Source organism: Echinops telfairi, unplaced genomic scaffold (genome assembly GCF_000313985.2).
Source record: "Echinops telfairi isolate 266 unplaced genomic scaffold, ASM31398v2 ScPeMD7_11;HRSCAF=52, whole genome shotgun sequence".
Classification (NCBI taxonomy): domain Eukaryota; kingdom Metazoa; phylum Chordata; class Mammalia; order Afrosoricida; family Tenrecidae; genus Echinops; species Echinops telfairi.
In genome coordinates, this window is record NW_022103908.1 from 38,995,848 (window position 1) to 39,015,025 (window position 19,178).

The window sequence follows — 19,178 nt, forward strand, 5'->3', positions numbered from 1 at the left end:
GACGTCTCCCTTCACCCACTTAACCTTTTATTAACACCACATCAAACTAATGACTGATGGTCAGGAGCACATTAAGGCATAAATGCCACCCTTATGTGAATGAAAGACTTCTTTAGCTGTTTACTCGTGATTTTTTTTCCCCTTTGACTGAAATAACTCTTCTCTTGGTACTCTGAAGCCTGGTATTACTTCAGTGTAGGAAAGGCATTTCTTTGACTTGGATTTTCAAGGAGAGTGTTTTGTTAAGCCATGGGCATAATTGATGATACATAGTAGAGAGATATTTAATAAAAATCTCATGACTTTCTTGCAAGGTTAGGAGATTATTAATTTTATGTTTACCCAATGTTCTTTTGGGGTGGTTAATGGTACTATTAATAGAACTAAATAATTTTTATTAATGGTAATATTAGTAGAACTACCATAAGCCCCATGGGAATACTTTATAGTGTCTTTCAACAAAATAATAATGATGTCTTGAAAGTGAATGAGAGGCATACATAAATGAAAGATGGATTTTGAGCCTACACTTAATTGTAGCCATAATCGAAGAACAATTAGTTCTTATGACATGGCCCTGCCCAGTTCTTGCTCCCATGAAGTGATTAATAAAAATTTGGGGTCTGTAGTAAAGTGTGGTGAAGAAATCCAATGATGCCCAGCTATCAGAATGAATAGCGTCTGAAATCTTAAAGGCTTGTCATAAAACACACTACCATCTAAGTGAGGTGTCAGCCAAGTCCACACAGAAGAAGCACCCCATCCTATGTGATCCAAGAATTGTAAATAATAAAAGCCAAACCCAGAGGAGGGAATGGTTATTAGAGCCTAAGTTGTGAACATCCAGTGGGCAAAAGGACATGGATGACAGTGGAAGCCCAAAATCTATTCACAGAGTCCCCATGTGGATTACCATGTACACTCGAGTATAAGCCGACCCAAATATCAGCCGAGGCACCTAATTTTACCACAAAAACTGCACAAAAAATGTGCTGAAAAACTTGACTTATACACAAGTATACACGGTAAGCCTCCAGTGGATCCCTTCTGACCATGGTCCATGGATGCAAATATATTTGCTATCAGAGAGCATTGTAAATTTGATATGGCAGATGTAGTTAGATTAAAATGTAATCCTTTATCATGTGATCTCCCTTTTGACCCATTTTAAATTTGTCCCAATTTTTCATGTTTTCTCCTTTTTATTGAGACTTTTCTGTTTCATTCTGTCACTGTTGTTGGGCCATTTGAGCTTTGTTTTGTATGTTTTTCTATATATGAAACCCAGGATAGGTAAACCTATAGAAACAACTGGCTTGAAAGTTTCAAAGGGACATAGCATGGGAGGTGGGCAGGAGGTGGGGGCTAACCACCTGAGCACAAGGAAGAAGAAATAGCCTAGAATTGATAGTGGCAATGGTTGCACAACTCTTTTTAACTAGCAAAGTATATAATATGTGAATTGTATGCTGGTGAAACTGTGAAAAATAAATAAACTAATCCAGCATTCTGTGATGCTCACCTTCCTAACATGATCGCTGAAGACAAAAATGGGTGCATAAGCAAATGTGAAGAAAGCTGATGGTGCTTGGCTATCAAAAGATATAGCATCTGGGGTCTTAAAGACTTGAAGGTAAACAAGCAGCCATCTAGCTCAGAAGCAACAAAGCCCACATGGAAGAAGCACACCAGCCTGTGTGATCACGAAGTGTCGATGGGATCAGGTATCAGGCATCCAAGACCCAGAACAAAATCATACCCAACGTGAATTGGGGGTGGGGGCATGGAGTGGAGACCCAATGCCTATCTGTAGACAATTGGACATCCCCTCACAGAGGGGTCACAAGGAAGAGATGAGCCAGTCAGGGTGCAGTATAGCACCGATGAAACACATATTTTTTCCTCTAGCTCTTTGGTGCTTCCTTCACCCCGCTATCATGACCTCAATTTTGCCTTACAAATTGGGTTAGACCAGAACATGCACACTGCTACAGATAAGAGCCCGCAACATAGGGAATTCAGGATAGATAGCACCCTCAGGGCCAACAATGAAAGTACAGATACCAGGAGGATTAGGGGAGGGTGCTAGGGGGAAAAAGGGGACTCTGATCACAAGGATCAACCTATAACCCCCTCCCAGGGGGATGAACAACGGAAAAGTGGGCGCGGGGCGATGGAGGACAATGTAAGATATGAAAATAATAATATATACCTTATCAAGACTTCATGAGGGAGAGTGGGTGGGGGAGGGAGGGAGAAGAAATGGGGAGCTGATATTGGGCTCAAGTGGGAAGAGAGTGCTTTGAAAATGATGGTAGCATATGCACAAGTGTGCTTGGCACACTGGATGAATGTATGGATTGTGATAAGAGATGTAAGAGCCTCCAATAAAAGTATTTAATAAAAATAAATAAACTGATTAGTTAAAAAGTTATTTTGAAAAAATGCCTTTTGTGTCTTTATGTTTTAAACATTAATATTGAATTATCCCTGTAAACCTTTGGTTGGGTTTTCTAAAATATTTGGAAATAAAACATCACATACAGTAGTCATTAAAACTTAAAAAAGAAATATATCTTCTGTCTATATATATTGTCTATCTATGGGAATTTTTTGAACTACTTAAAGATCTAATTTCCTCCACCCCTTAACATATAGTAGCTTTCACTCAGCAAATACTCTTTCCAAATTTTTTTATTTATAATCAAAATTTCCATACAGATATTTTGAAGACAACAATCTACTGTAATAAACACTGGCTAATGTGTCTTTAGGTATCATTTACCTTGAATGAGGATCTTGCAAATATTCATGATATTGGCGGAAAACCAGCTTCAGTCAGCGCCCCGAGAGAACACCCATTTGTCTTGCAAAGTGTTGGAGGACAGACTTTAACAGTATTCACAGAGAGCTCATCAGGTAAGTGGGAATGGGATTATTTTAATCTTGAGTAATACTTAACATGCTCACCTGTTTCTGTTTCTAAGGCCGTTCGACTTAAGTTCTGTCTATGTCTGTTATTCCTCCCGTGCTATCTCTGCTCTGTAACTGCCTTGTGATTGATGAAATTTGGGCCATGACTCGGGAAGGGTTTCATTTCCATTTGGGCCATGAAGAAATTGAGCAAAGCAGATGGGATAGTGTGTTGCATCAAGCTGTCTTCTAAGATGTTGGAGAAACAGTGTCTGAGTTTTGCCAAGATAAGGCCCTCCTTCCCTGTCTTCCTGTGCTTTGATATGTAGTAACTAAAAGTCATGTTTTTTAAATACTGCTTAATATTAGGGTAGGTTTTAGTCTAGCATTTTATGCTTACATACTTTCAATACTAAGCAAACTTTTAAAAATTCATGAAGATCAACTGCTTTCACCTGGTATCAACTTCCAGAAGCTTTGTGTGAAGTGTATGTTTTAGGCTGTGTATGTTTACAGTGGTATTTTAACAGTTCAGTAAAATTGGGAGCAAGAGTTTTAGTTTGAATTAAATACAGTGAGATTTTTCACAGCATATGTTCACAAGTATATGTTTCCTTTTATTCTCTATTTATATCTTTCACTAAGCTTAGAGTGTTACTATTATTTATTTATTTGGTATTACTATTATTAAAACACCAGCCTAGGTCCTTAATTTAATAGGCTTATTTTCAAACATCTGATTCTTGGTTATATAAAGAAAAATATCTACGATTTTGTTGTATCTCATCAAATCTTTCAAAGAGAGCTGTAACCAATTACAGCATATTAAGAATGCCATTGTTGAGAAAAAAGAAATGTCTTCAGATAAAAATTTTGTTGTGTAAAAGGGTTACTAGTAGCAACATAAACTGATTTTTTTAAATTAGTTTTTCCTTTTTGTATATAAAATCTGTACAAAATGGTAAGTAAAAAAATTCCCTGACGTGTTTAAGATTTGCTATCTTGCATTATTTTTGCTGTAGTAATTTGTAGTGTGGTATTATGGGAGGTAGGGAATATACTTTCAAAAGTTATTTTATTTTTTGTTTAGGCTGTACAGAGCAGAAATGTACAATTCAATATAAAATGATTAAATTCTCCAACCCGTGTAACTAGTCTCACTCCTTTTCTAAATTGTTCCTCCCTCAAGAATGTATTCCCTTGACTCTTGAGTTTTCTGTCTACTCTTTCAAGATACTGTTGCCAGTTTGATCCACTATACTAAAAACCTAATTTATTGCCATTGAGTCAGAATTGACTCATAGCCACCCTGTAGAACTGCTCTGGTTGGTTTCTGAGGTTAAAATCTTACTAAGAACCAAAATCCCATTTTCTTTCCTGCAGAACAGCTGGTGGATTTGAACTGCCAACCTTGGCAGTTAGCAGCCCAACTTGTAATCCAGTGAAGTACTAGGGCTCTTTTTCTTCTAGTATAGATAGTTCTTCAACGAATGCAATGTGCAAGGAAGGCATTGTTTTTTTACGAGTTAAGCTAAACTATTGTTTGGTTTTAAGAAGATTACAGGGGATATTTTTGGTTTATGGTTTGAAGATTTTTTTTGAGGCAATGGTTTTCAGGGGTTCACCCAGCTCCCAGGGCTCCATCAAGTCTTGACTTCCATGACAATTTGAAATTCTGTTCTGTTTTTCCCCCTGGAGCAGGACTTTTCTATAAGGAATATAAAAGTTAACAGTATCTTCAACACATACATTCTATGTGGGAAAGATTAATTTATTCAACAAATATTTATTGTGTGTATATTGTATAAGGCATGGCCTTGGCACACCCAAGGATGTTGAAATTTGTTGGGATTTAATAAGACCCACAAGGATCTCTCTTGGCATAGAGTTTCAGGGCTTTGCTGCTAACAAAGATGTTGGTTCGAGCCCATCAGCTGCTCCTCAGGAGAAAGAGGTGGCAGTCTGCTCCCATAAAGATCATAGCCTTGGAAACCCCACAGGAGAGTTGTATTTTAACCTGCAGGATCACTGTAAGTTGGAATTGACATGACAGCAGTGGCGCTCATGTGTTTTTAAATAAGGCCTGTGAAGTCTATGAGGTTTTCTCTACTCTTACAGTCGCCCTGCAGTACGTTGAAGAAAGCCTAGCACCACAGTGATACAAGTCAGGGCCTTGAAAGTTTGAGGTAGTGAAACTTGAATTTTCTTTGTAAAAATAAAAAAAATAGTCTATTAAAAAATTTTTTTCTTACCAATAACTGGCTGCTTTATCCACTTATTAGTGTACTTTTAATTAAACAACGGTAAAATGGAACATTAGAAAGTTAAGGTTTATTATCCTCAAAATTTTCCGTTTTTTATCTTTTAAATTCTCTCACTATTGTTGCACCCTGGTTGAACATTTTGTCTTCTCGCTTCTGTTAGATTGTACCAGACTGACTGGTGTTAGAAGTATTAGCCTGGCAAGGATGTGGGTAAGGATCAAAACTGTCATCCTTGTTCCAGAGCTTGGACAATATGTTCTTGCTTTGTAGAACTGTGATAATACAAGTGCAGGTTTAAGTTACTTGTGGGTGATGTCTAGTATAATGGACCTGTTTGCTTTTTAATTACATTAATCAGTTCTGTTTCGTGTCATTGTTTCCTGACTTTCATGTGCCTTTCTGGGTCTTGGCTTCCTCATTTGTAAAGTGGGGATAGATTTATTTATACTTCTACATAAATATGAATAAACTTAAAACCATTTAGAAAGATCCTTGGTATAATGTAAATGCTCAGCAATTGTTAGCTGTTTATTACTATTAATATTAGATCTTATTTTAAATCTCTTTAACATTTCACGTTTATTTTAAGGCATTTAGTTTTAGCTAAATGGAAGTGTGTATCACTTAGTAAATTCAGCTGATGAGATTTTTATGTCTAGCATTTTGTGACTGACTGGATGACCAAGGAAAAAACTCTAGGGTTGTTATCAAGAGATTCACTTTTTGAGAAACTTCAGTGTATTGCTGTTTCGGGCCATTAAGGTCTCACTCAGTTCCACACGTGGATTTGTTGGGTTTCCAGAAATCATTGACAGGATTGGGTCTGTGGCTGCTACGATGTTTAAAGTATTACATTTCTGTAGATGGTTTTTATATAAGACAGGGCTAAAGCTTTCACTGGAGTCTCAGAGAGGCCTGTGACCCAAGACAGCTTTAAGGCATTGACTGTGACCACCACTACTTTGGTGGTCCACAAACTAGCCTAAGTAAAAGTGCCTGCCTTTTTATAGTCCTGGTCACTATGAGTCCCAAGTGACTGGATGGCAGTGAATTTAGTAAGTTTAGAAAACAAGTTATGATGCATTAAAGTTTGGGGTCACATCCTTCCCCTTCCACATTTCCCTCTGAAACTCTAAATGGTGTATTCCCTATGAGATATTTTTTCAAGGATCTCTTATCTGTTACCCTTAACCTCCGTGGAAGTGCCACATTTGTTTGTCCTTTATCTTTCCCACCTTAGGTCTTCAGTGTAGTGTATCTTTCTACTGGTTTTCAGTAATTATGTAATAGATTACGTGGACTTTGTGTATGGCAAGCACTTTACCTTTATTTAAATTTAGATTATCTTCTTCCTTACTGCCAGTTCTAGACCAGAAGTTGTTGTTCATTCATCTGTTCAACAACTATTTTTGGTGCTAGGCTCTGTGCAAGAGTAAGGCCAGACTCCTGCTCAGTACAGCAACTGGTATGTGGGGGAAAAATTGCTGTAATAATGTTCTAATGACGTTGTTTACAAAGCGAGGGCGGAGGGAAGCATACACTTTGCCTGAAGGAACTCCCAAGGGCTGTGAAAGTGGAAATCGTATTTGAGTTGATCCTTGAAGTATAGACATGTGTACCTGAGTAAAAACCAAACCCTCTGCTTTTGAATCCATAACAGCTCAGAGTGACCCTGCAGAGGGTTTCCAAGATAGTATAGCTTTACGGGAGTAGACATCTTCATCTCTCTCCTACACAGCAGCCAGTGGGTTTGAATTGCCCACCACTTTATTAAGAGATCATTGCCTAACCCACAGTGCTACCAGAATAGGAGAGGTTAAAGTCAAGGTAGAATTATAACCTTCAAATATTCTATTCCTAACATTGCTTTTTCCTACCCTTCATACTCTGTCATATCTGTCTGAAATAGCACTCATTAGCTCAAAGCAAAAAAGCTTCATGGTCTAGCTTAGAGATGAAAAAAATCGGTGACCTGGGGCAAATGGGGTAGAAATGATTGTGTTCTGGATATGCTGGTGTTCAATTTGGCAGTGTCTGCTGCTGCATTGACTGTGGGGAATTGGGAAATGGGACGTCTCGTCTGGCTTCCAGGATTTGTCGCTGGAGCATCTGGGTGGACTGTGAGATTGTCACTGAGTTAAAGATATCGGAAGGCATGGGCAATAGGGTGACAAGTGGTGGAAGCGTGGCTTGTGGCCTTCAGTTTCATTGTCTTTGACTCCCATTATAGCAGTACATTAATTCAACAAATTGCTGTTTGTTCCTTCTTTCTGCTTGTCCTCTTGAGCTTGGGATTACTTTAGTAAGCAGATTCTTGGCCTGACTGCTTACATTTTAGAGAGAGGGGACAGCAGCAAACAATAAACAGAATAAAAAGTAAATTTTTCCCAGGGCAGAAGACACCCAAGTGCTGTGGAAATGAAGCAGAGCAGGGAAAGGAGGAACGGAAGTACTAGGTGGAGGGTGGGCTTCGTAGAGATGGCAGGCTTTGAGTAATGTCTTGAATGCAACACAAGAATTAGCCAACGAGGTGTTTTCAAGGCAGAAAGAGCAGTTAGGACAGATATCCCATGATAAGGACGAACCTGGCATATTCAAGGAGTAGAAGATCAGTGTGGATGGTCAGGACGAGGCTGAGGGAGGCATACTAGATTGTTAGGTGGGACAGGAAGAGGCCTGGTGGTGACAGACATGAAAGAATTTGTGTGCCTTACAAATCAACAGTGGCTCCTAGCAGTACGTAACACAAGAGTTTTGGATTGTATGCTAAGTGAAATGACTCCTATTTTGAGTAGTATCTGCTTTATTTTTCAAAGACTCGTTCTGACTGGTAGTTTGAGAAGAGACAATGAGGGGAGGGGTGGAAGCAGAGAAGTTGCAGAAATCCAAGGGAGAGATGAAAGAGGTTCAGATCAGAGTGGCAGTAATGACAAGTGTGGTCTCTCACCTGATGGCCAGTTCTCTTGAATGGTCTTGACTTGGTCATCTCACTACCTGAAGCAAAACATATAAAATCAAATTCATTCCCTCCTTCCCTTATTCTTCAAACATTCCTGTTCCTATCAGAGACACAGCCCTCTAGTTTCTTGCCCATAATACTTCTTAGTTTCTTCTTTTTCTCATGCTCAGTTCCCTCATTTTGTACTATCTAGTAGAAACCACTCATTCACTTTTTGTTAATGTTTAATCCAAAACATTCTTCCAAAAAAGTCACATAGCACCTCTTCCCCTCTTCCATTTCAATCAGCTACTTTTTAAAAGACTGTCTTCCTCCATAGATTCCATGCCCCCCCCCCCACACCCCCAGGAAGGCCCTGCCCTTGCCTTGTACAGCCGCAGTCATGCTTCCCTTTACTTCTCCGGCCCCTGTTCGTTCTTCCTTCTCCTGCAGTCCCATGGCCGCAAAGTTTGTATCAGGGGGCTTCAAAAAATTCATGAAAAAAGGATCTTTTCACTCCAATTTCTCACAAACTTTTTGAAGCCTGTATATTTCTAATATTGTCCTTTAATTAAACCTTGAAGTAGGGGACTTAACATGAGTCGTTTGCTACCTCGACAAGACCAGTATAGGATGGAGTTCTAAGGCAGTGTCCTTGTTAAAGTAAACTCAGATCAAAGTTGTTTTTCTTTTTTCCCTCAGAAATATTTGTATTTTAAAAGTACCATCTTATTGGATACTAAGGATTTCTTTCTGAGAGTGGTTAGTAAATGCGGTTTAGTGACTCAGATAGTTTTTCATCTCCAGCACACTTCCAGTGTGCTGTCACCAGGATAACACAGCACGGACTCGAGGACAGACGTCAAACACACCACTTTTTTTCCTTCTTCACTGTTTTCATCCAGGACATTCTTCAGTGAAACCGACTTAACATTTTTTTTGCATTTGCTTTTCCTGCAAGTGTGTGGTGTTGAAGGATGCAATGGCGTCATTGGGCAGCACTCCCTAGATTCGTGCAAAGGCACCGGCCCTTTTGCTCTGATGAGTGCAAGTAGCAACACAATGGGGGGAAAAAGGCAGTGAAACAAGTTTATGGAAATAGTTTTGCCCTTAAGGACACCGAATGATCCAGGGACCCCAGAGGTCCACAAGCCTTCCTCGGAGAACTGTCGGTTACGTGTGCTGTAATGGGAAAAGGTGGCAGGTTTTATTTTTCAAAAGCTTTCTGATGTATTGGCATCTTCTATTGGCCATATCCCAAAGAAATTTCTTCCCTGCGGTGGTTTCTGGGGCAGCACCATTCAAAGCAGTGCATCAAATGCCTGCTGCTGCTGGTATTAAGAGGGCATCACATTTTTCCCTTCATTTGAGACATTGTCAAACCATTTCCTCCTGCCTTCGAATAGACTATTTGATTTCGTTTTCCCTACAACCATGGGGAAAAAACATTTTTTGAAAAGATGTTTAACTGTCTATTCAGATTAAAACACTGACATGCCTAGAACCTTTCAATTTCCTCGTCTTTAGAAATGCATATTCAAAAACAAATCTCTTAAAAGATCAGAGAAATGCTCTAGTTCTACAGAGTAAGGACCCACTGACTGAGCTGTTGTTAATTCTCAGGCCACGCTGGGTTGTCATTCCTCTGAGTGTGCATCACCTTGCAGCTCATGTAAACCCTGCCGACCCTCCCCGCCCTCTGCCCTGCTAACGCCCAGGAAATTCTGTACAACGGACCCTGCAGCAGGAGTGTGGAAGCTCTGTTCCTTGCTTACTCCTTTGAGTAACAGCCTTGTTATTGAGCCTTCTGAATCATCCCAGATGGAGGAATGACAAGCTGAAACAAATGTATACATTTTGTATATTTTCTGAGCTGTCATCAAGGTTTATGACTGACTGCTGAAGTTCAGCTTTGAATTTTGCTGCTAACTGCTGAGCCATGTCTTTAAAAAAAAAAAAAGACTGTGCTGACTGACTCATAGCTCTGAAAAATTAAACCTGTCATTGAAAAAATTTTGTTCTGTGGCCAGAATAAAAGAGACTTTTATACCTTTTCTATTTTTCATGTATCTGTGCGTAAGTATGTGGTTGCTTCTGTAGTTTAAATAATCTGGGAGTGGGAATAAGAAGGAGAAAAAGGAATCATAAATTTATTAAAACTTAAAATTTGCTCTTCAGCTTTTAAAAAGTTAAAATATGAGGGTAAGTGCAAAGAGTTTCTATTAGAGTTCCTAAGGTATGTCTGACTCAGTCATGGTATTTTCAATCATGTCATATACATGTGAAAGTTGAACATTGAATAAGTAAGACTGAGGCATTTGACTTCTGGTGATGCATTTGGATTGTGGTGCTGCTGAAGTATATTGAAAGTACCATGGATGCAGAAGAACAAACAGATTTGTCTTAGAAGAAGTACGGCCGGAATTCTTAGAAGTGATGATGGCAAGACTTTGTCTCACGTAGCTTGGATACATTATTTTGTCTTTGAAAAAGGCCATCATTCTTGGTAAAGTGAGAGGCAGCCAAAAAGAGGAAGACCCTCAACAAGATGGATCGACATCGTAGCTACAATGATGGACTCAGACATTAGAACACTAGTGAGGATGGCGCAAAACCGGCCGATGTTTTGTTCTGTTGTACATAGTGTGGCTGTGAAGGAACCGACTAGACGGCACTTAACACCACCACCACTGGGGTGCCAGTTCATGTGCCACATGGGTTTATTCCAAACAGAATGTATTTAAACACGTTTTTGTGACCAGTGTAGTCCTTCAGGCCAGTTCTCTCAGTAATTTATTTGTCTTAGTCTCATTAAGACACCTTCAAAGAAAAAGTCCAATCAAAACCGTCTCTGGTTCACTTTAGAGATTAATCATTATCATTGTAGGTTGGAGAACATTATAAATCATCCCCTTAAGAGAGAAGGTGATTATTGTCATCAATTTACCCAATGGTATAGAACCTAAAACATTGGTGACAAAAGGAAACTATACATGTATCAGCCAACTCTTCAGAACACAGTATGTGAATTGTTGACTTATGCAAATTAAACTCTTAAGTGATTGGACACTTATTTACACAAACAATGGGGATTAGTGATAGGGAAAAACTTTTAATAACACTCATTCACAAAGGCAGCACTATGCCCACCAGACTAATAAATGTCAAAAAAAGCAAAGAGAACGTTGAAACAGTAAATATATGGTAGCCCTGGGCCATTTATTGGGCACCCTCAAGGCAAGAGTTTCAAACCAAAGTCCAGCGACCACCAGTTCCATAATCCAAGGGTGTATGTCAGTTCCTTAAATTTGTTACAGTTGAGTTTGAGGTAAAGCCCAATTGACTTAGTGGGATTTCCACATCTAATGGTTCTGGCTAAGACTTCAAGTACAATGTTGAATGAGAGTGGTGATAGGTGCATCCTTGTCTAGTTCCATTTTTAGGGGAAATGTTTTTCCCCTGTTGAGCATGATACTGGTGTTTGGGTTTTCGTATATGGCCTTTATTATGTTTAAGAATTTCCCTTCTATTCCTATTTTATTATTTCTGGTTTCAACTCTGAGAATTTGATTGATGTATTTTGAGGGTCTTTCGTTGGGTGCATATATATTTCTTAAGGTTATGTTCTGGTGTATTGTTCTTCGATCATTATGTGTAGTGCATATTCTTATATTATTAATAGTGAAGTCTGTTTTATCAGAAATTAATATTGCTACTCCTGCCTTTGTATGACTGCCCTTGACTTGGCAGTTTTTGTTTTTCCATCCTTTTATTTTTAGTCTACATTGTCTTTTAGTTTAAGGGGTGTCTGTTGCAGGCAGCATATAGATGGGACTTGTATTCTAATCCAGTCTGCTACTCTGTCTCTTTGAATAGTGTGTGTGATCCATCTATACTCAGTATCTTTGTTGTTATGCTGGTTTGTTGCTGTCATTTTGCTATGTTGTGTCTTCCCCAAACCCCCTTTTGTTTGGTGAGTCTGTTCTTTCTCTGTTGCTTTGTTGTTTAGAAAATTTTGTCATTGCATTGGCCTCTGAGTGTGTTGTGCTGTGTGATACCCTCGGGTTTTTCAGCTAATGTTGATTTTCCGCCCATACTCATCTGGTTAATATTTTTCATAATACTGGTATTACTTTATGAATTTCTCTAGTTTTTTCTTTTCTCGAAATAGCCTTTATTTCTCCTTCATATTTGAGGTATAATTTTTCTGGATATAGGATTCTTGTTTGGTATTTTTTCCCTTTAGAGTTTTATATATGTTACTTTATTGTCTTCTTGCCTGCATAGTTTTCACTGAGAAATCTGAGCTTATTCTACTAGATTTTCCTTTGTAGGTGACTGTTTTTTGGGTTTTTTTCCTCCTAACTGCCCTCAGGATTCTCTTTTCTGTGAATTTGGAGAGTTTGAGCTGATTTGGTGTTTTTCTTTTGGAGTCTATCCTATTGGGCTCTCAAAGCTTCTTGAATAATGTTCTCTTCCATTGTGGTGTGAGGGAAAATGTTTTCCATGATTTCTCATGTTATTGCATCTGTAGATTTTTTTTTGTTTCTTCTTGCTCCGGAATCCTGAAGAGATGTAGGTTGTTTATCTTGGTAGTGCCCCATATCACTCTCAGCTTTGTTTTGGATTCCTTTGCTTTTTTGTTGATAGATTCTTTCAGAGATTGTACTCAGAGTGATTGTCTTTGTGAGCTTACTAATCCGATTCTCCTTTTCTTCTCTTCTGCTCCTCAGGTCTTTCAACCAGCTGCTTATTCTGTTATTTCATTGTTTATCTTCTGGAATTCCTTTTCCTGTAAGGATTTAAGTTTTTCGATGTCTTCCATTGTTTTCAATTTCTCTTCTATTTTTTAATACTTTAATTAGGAGCTCTTGCATCTCTTATAATCCATACATTCATCCAGTGTGTCAAGCACATTTGCACATGTGCCACCATCATCATTTTCAAAGCATTCTCTTCCTGCTTGAGCCCCTAATATCAGGTCCCCATTTCTTCCCCCTCCCTCTCCCGCCCGTCCTCCCTCAGAAACCCTTGATAAGTTACAGATTTTTATTTCCGTATCTTACATTGTTCTCTGTCACCCCTCACCCACTTTCCTGTGGTTTGTCCCCTTGGGAGGGGGTTATAGGCTGATCTTTGTGATCGACTTTCCCCTTTCTCCCCCAATCCTCCTGGTAGCTCTACTCTCCTTGTTGACTCTGAGGGGGATTTATCTATCCTGGATTCCCTGTGTTGCGCACTCTTATCCGTAGCAGTGTGCATGCTCTGGTCTAATCCGATTTGTAAGGTGGAATTGAGGTCATGATAGTGGGGTGAAGGAAGTACCAAAGAACTAGAGGAAAGTTGTGTGTTTCATCGGTGCTGTGCTCACCCTGATTGGCTCATCTCTTCCCAGTGACCCCTCTGTGAGGGAATGTCCAATTGTCTACAGATGGGCATTGGGTCTCCACTCCATGCCCACCCCCCCGCCCCGCCCCTCCCAAATTCACATTGGGTATGATTTTGTTGTGAGTCTTAGATGCCTAATACCTGATCCCATCAATACCTCACGACCACATAGGTTGATGTGCTTCTCTTATGTGAGCTTTGTTGCTTCTGAACTAGATGGCCACTTGTTTATCTTCAAGTCTTTAAGACCCCAGACACTATATCTTTTCATAGCCAGGCACCATCAGCTTTCTTCATCACATTTGCTTATGCCCCGTTTTGTCTTCAGTGATCGCGTGGGGAAGGTGAGCATCACAGAATGCCAGATTGTTAGAACAAAGTGTTCTTGTGTTGAGGGAGCACTTGAATCGAGTCCTAATGTCCATCTGCAACCATAATTCTTAACATATAGATATGAGTACATAGTTCTATTCCCCTCTTGTTACATATATATATTTACATATGTACATGCCTATATTTAGGCCTCTATAAATGTCCTTTGCCTTCTGGTTCTTTCCTCTATTTCCTTTTACTATCCTCTTGTCCCGCCATCATGTTTGGCCTTCATTCGGGTTTAGTAATCCCTCACTGCTACATTGCCCCACTAGGCATCCTACAACCATCTTCCATTGATTTTAGTTCACTTGTTTTTTCTTTGTCCCTGGGTTCCCTCACCCTCTCTCCTGCCCCACTTCCTTTATCCCACCTCCCCTTCTCCCGTACCCCCCCCCCCAACCATTGGTCCCGTTCTTCTCATCTCCAAATTATTTATCCTGCCTATCTTACGTAGATAGACATGTAGATACATTAATAAGTGCACAAACCAGGCAAAGTAAAATAAAACACCAAAGGAAGTCAAAACTAACAAAACAATAAGAACAGAAAACAAAAACAAAATAACAGTAACAAAAAAGAAAGGCACTGACAAAAATGGAAAATACTGTAAGTAGTTCAAGGTCTGTTTGTTGACCTTTACAAGTGTTTTCCAGTCGAGTCTGATGGGGTGCCACACTTTGTCTCCCAAGTTTATTTTTGGTATTCCCCATGGGGTTTCATTAGTCTGCTCCCCCTTCTGCTCTGCTGCATGCCTTCAGTGCCTCCCCAGCGTGATGGGGTCACACCATCCACTATTCCTGCACTGTGTCTCCAGTCCTGTCCCCCGCACCATCATGGTTCAATGAGGGACGCCTTGTCTTGTGGTGGGGTTGGCCCTATGGTTCTCCCCGCGTTGTCTGCTCTGAGCAGGAACGTTGTCCTCGGGGCTTGGGGGGCCAGGATGTGTTCCACTGTCTCTCCATCCCTTTTCACTTCTCCCCTGTGCTCTAATCTGACGCACCCCTCCCCCAAGCTGTAGCCCCAGTGCTGTCCTCCGAAGTGCATTCTTCTCCTGTGTGCTCTAATCTGACGCACCCCTCTCCCCAAGCTGTAGCCCCTGTGCTGTCCTCTGAAGTGCATCCTTCTGAAGGGCCGGGGGTGGGGGTGGTCCACATAGTTGGGACTTTTGTTTTCATTTTCATGAGTGTTCCCCACATCTCTTGAAGAGACCTAAAGAACAATCTTCAGAGTTCTGTTCCTGATCGTTCCTGGGCCTCTTTTTCAGAGTGTTCTGTTGGGTTTGGGTGACTGTATATTGCTTGTGTTTGTTTGTTTTTCCTTTTTGTGTTTACTGTGGCTTATTGCTGTTTTCATGGCATTGTAGTATAGTTATTAATGGTATGTAAGCTAGTGGGTTATGTAGGAATAGTTGGCTCTGTATATGATGTGGGGGAAGCCGAATAGGAGCTGGAAAACATACAGTGGTGTAAGAGAGAGATGGGAAATTGGAGGCACAAGAAGAGAGAGAATAAGGTAAAGTAATGATCCTAATAATAACTGAATAGGGCAACAAATTTGTTACAATAAATTTGGAAAAGTTTTAAGAGGGATGATCTCAATTAATAGTCTTACTTGGAATGTATTTCATGAGGAAATAGAGCGATCAGAAAAAGATAATGGGTGGCATGAGAAAAATGTACTGAAATAGTAAGAACAGAAGACAAGGATTTATGTATATAAATGTATTTATATATGCTTAAAAGAAAAAGTAATATTAAAGAATAAAAAAGAAGGGAAAAGATAAAGAAAAAGACAAGATTCTACACGGTGGATGTGTAAAGATAAGGTGAAACAAAAGAGACAATGGAGACAAAATATGGGTATGGAAGCTGGAGTCCTCCTGCTGTGGCAGCATGCATGTGGGAAGGTTTGTGCACTCAGAGGGGGGAGAAGGCATGGTGGGCCAAAGCCCTTGATTGGGTGAGTGTCTGAAAACACAGGCCTTCCTGTTTTGGTCTGGGGGCATATTTATTCTCAGGAGGATGGGGGGTCACCCCAGAAGAGGAAGTGGGAGAGGACTAGAGTACAATAACAAAAGTATAATAGATTAAAAGTACAAAAACTGAAAATAAATAAAGCCGCCTTATAAATGAGGATTTCTGCTCCTTTGGTTGTGCTGTGTGTGTGTGCGCGCGCGCACGCGCGCGCGCTGCATGGTGAGAGAGCCCATGGGCGGGAAGGTGCTGGAGAAGGAGGCAGGAAAGAAGAGGAAGGAGAAAACCCTTAGGAAACAGGTAGTTGGGTACTGAGAAATGTCTGCTGCAAGCTACCCATGTGGTCCCAGAGACCAGTGGGAGGTGTGTGCTGCTTCAGGCGCTGGGGAGATCAGCTGTGCCAGGGCAGAGAAGAGCTCACAGAGCGCTTGTGCTGCTAGTCGATGGTAAAGGGGTCTGTCAGTAGGCGTTGCTGCTCTCCCACTTTAAGACACTTTGGTCCTCCTCGTTGAACCTCTCTGGTAGTTGCTGAGGTATCTTAGTGTGCTTCTTCTCTGGCGGCCATATTTTCAGGCTGTTAAGTATTTATCAGGGTAGCCAGCTTCATCTCTGTCTTGAGGCGTGGCTGATGGGCTGGAACCATCAACTTGGTGAGTGGCAGCCTAACCCTCTACTGCCACTCAGGCCTATATGGGAGTTGTCCTAATACAGCCAATTTCCTTGAATAAAAATATTGATTTATTACTTTAAAATACTACTTTAGAAAGTAATACATAGTCTTTATTTCAAAAGAAAATTGCATAGTGTACAGAGGATTTCATGTAACAAAGTAGAAACCTTCTCACAATCTCTCTAGTCCCACTTTCTGGGGTAACTGTTCCATCTCTCTCATGGGAGAAATACCTTGAAGCCTGGTTTGTGATCCAAGTGAGTTTTATGAAAGATAGAAGTTTCAGGTTTACACAGGCACCCTCTGGGCACTTCACCCACACACAGACTGCCGAGAAGCTGCTCAAGAGACGAAAAAGTCAAGCGGTGGTTTCCAATCCTGCCTTTTCCATGCCTCTGCTGGGAGGTATGGTTGACGATCCTGGTCAGCCCCTTTGGCTGAATTAAATTCACCTGGCCCAGAAGGCAAATCCAGGTATAACGTCCACCTCTAAACATGCACAATGGACTCCCCAGGCCTATGCTAGCTACCTAACATAACCACTGCAGACAAAGAGGTTTAGGGACAACGAATTACGTCACAAAATATCAGGCATACCAAAATGTATTAAAAAGTATTACTTGAATTGTATTTGTGATCCCTCTGGCTCGGATACAAGTTGCCTTTTACCATTTTATATTGTAATCATTTGGAAGGATTAAAGGAATTTTTCTTTAAGGTTTTTCAAATTTATAATAATTTTAGTTTTCTTTATCATTAAGCCATGGGAAATTAAAACCAAACCTGTTGTAATAAGAGTCCATTCTGACTCGTAGTGGTGCTGTAAAAGAGAAAAGAACCACCCACAGGGGTTCCAAGGCTGTAATCATGCTGAAAGCAGACTGCCACGTCTTTTTCCTACGGAGATGCTGGGGGGTTCCAACCCTGGACCTCTTTTTAGGTAGCACCTCAGCACTTTCTCACTGTGCCACTGAGAACTTTGTGACTATGGCTAGCACTTTATGTGACTGATTTCGTGTATTTCTCATAGTAGCCTTTGAGGGACACCATTGCTATTTATTTTTTGGTGAGGGAAATGGGACTTACATAGGATGTTATTTATCCATTATCATGCTTATAAACGGATGTTTTAAAAATAATACTAGTTGCTTTTAAAATGTGGGTGTGAAATCTGGAATACAAAATTAGTTTTGTGTATAATAGCATTGAGCAATAAAATAGAAGAAAGTAACTTTATTTTGGAATATTTCAAGCATATAATTGAAATAGAATGATAGAGTGAACATTGTGCACTCATACCTAGCTTCAAGATTCTTTGGTAGCTTTTTTTAACATGCTTACAGTGATTTAAGAACACGTTATTTTTGTTTAAAGATAGAATTCTACTTTATATATTTACACACATTCTCCATCATTTGCCCTTGTAACTTTTTATCTCATGAGACTGTAAAGCTATATATCATTTTGATTTTATAAATGTGATTTATAGCTTCCTCACTTACAATGACTCTCACCTTCTTTATAGATCAGTGGTTCTCAACAGCATTCACTTAAGACCATTGGAAAACACATAAATATTTCACATTATATAATTACATATTGTTTTCTGATTAATTATTATACTTTAATTATGTTTAATTATGTTCAATTTGGAACAATGAAAATACATCCTGCATATCAGATATTTATATTACGATTCATAACATTTATATTACGATTACAGTTATGAAGTAGCAACAAAAATAATTTTATGGTGTGGGGGGGGTCACCACAACATGAGGAACTGTATTAAAGGGTTGCAGCATTAGGAAGGGTGAGAACCCCTGTTATAGATTGTCAGAAATAATAATGATCTGTTGAGTTATTATCAGTCAATTTTGAGGGTATTTCTAAACTGCTACTTTCTTAATATGTTATCTGTGCAATGATTTTCTACTGGGAGTGGCTCTGCTCCTAGGGCCAATTGGCAACATCTGGAGCCATTGTTGATGATTACAGCTGGGTGCAGGCTATTGGCCTATGGTGGCTAGAGCTGGGGATGCCTTTAAACAAACTGCAGTGCCCAGAGCAGCCTCTACACAAAGAATCCTCCACCTCCAAACCTCAGTGAGTACTCTGTGTGTGAAATGCTAGCCAATCACTTATTTTGAATGGACAAACTATTGGCATAGTTACTGATGATATTAAACAGCATACAATAGAAGGTGTTTTTGAAGGAGGGGCGTTTGGCCAAACCTGTTCACCTCCTTGCTGTAGTAGTAGCTGTTACCCTCCTCTCATCCCTCTCTCCCCTCCTCTTCTTTTTTTCCCTTTTGTTATCACAGAAGAGATGTGCATGCTTTCAGGGGGTTATTTTGAGGTTTTATCTTTACACTGTTTCAGTCTTAAAGTGCTCTGTTGTTGTTTTTCTCAGTAAAGATTATTTGTCAGATTGCATTTGAGGGATGTTTACCAGCATAACAACAGCACCTTTTCCTTCCTTATTCTATAGGCCTGAGTAAAGGAGTTTTTTATAGTAGCAAGTATGGTGTTGTAAATATGAATTTTTTAAAAATCGTTTTATTAGAGGCTCATACGACTTTTAACACAATCCATACATACATCAATTGTGTAGTGCATATCAATTGTGTAAAGCACATTTGTACATTCATTGCCCT

The 19,178-nt window shown here is 39.8% G+C and overlaps 1 protein-coding gene across 1 annotated transcript in view; it reads left to right on the forward strand.

Annotated features, from left to right (window-relative positions):
- Nucleotides 1–19,178, forward strand: part of GTF2F2 (general transcription factor IIF subunit 2) — a 210,755-nt gene that overhangs the window by 38,552 nt on the left and 153,025 nt on the right. The window contains exon 4 of the mRNA XM_004707923.2: nucleotides 2,775–2,919. Within this exon, the coding sequence (XP_004707980.1) occupies nucleotides 2,775–2,919 (145 nt within the window). The remainder of the gene's footprint in view (nucleotides 1–2,774; nucleotides 2,920–19,178) is intronic.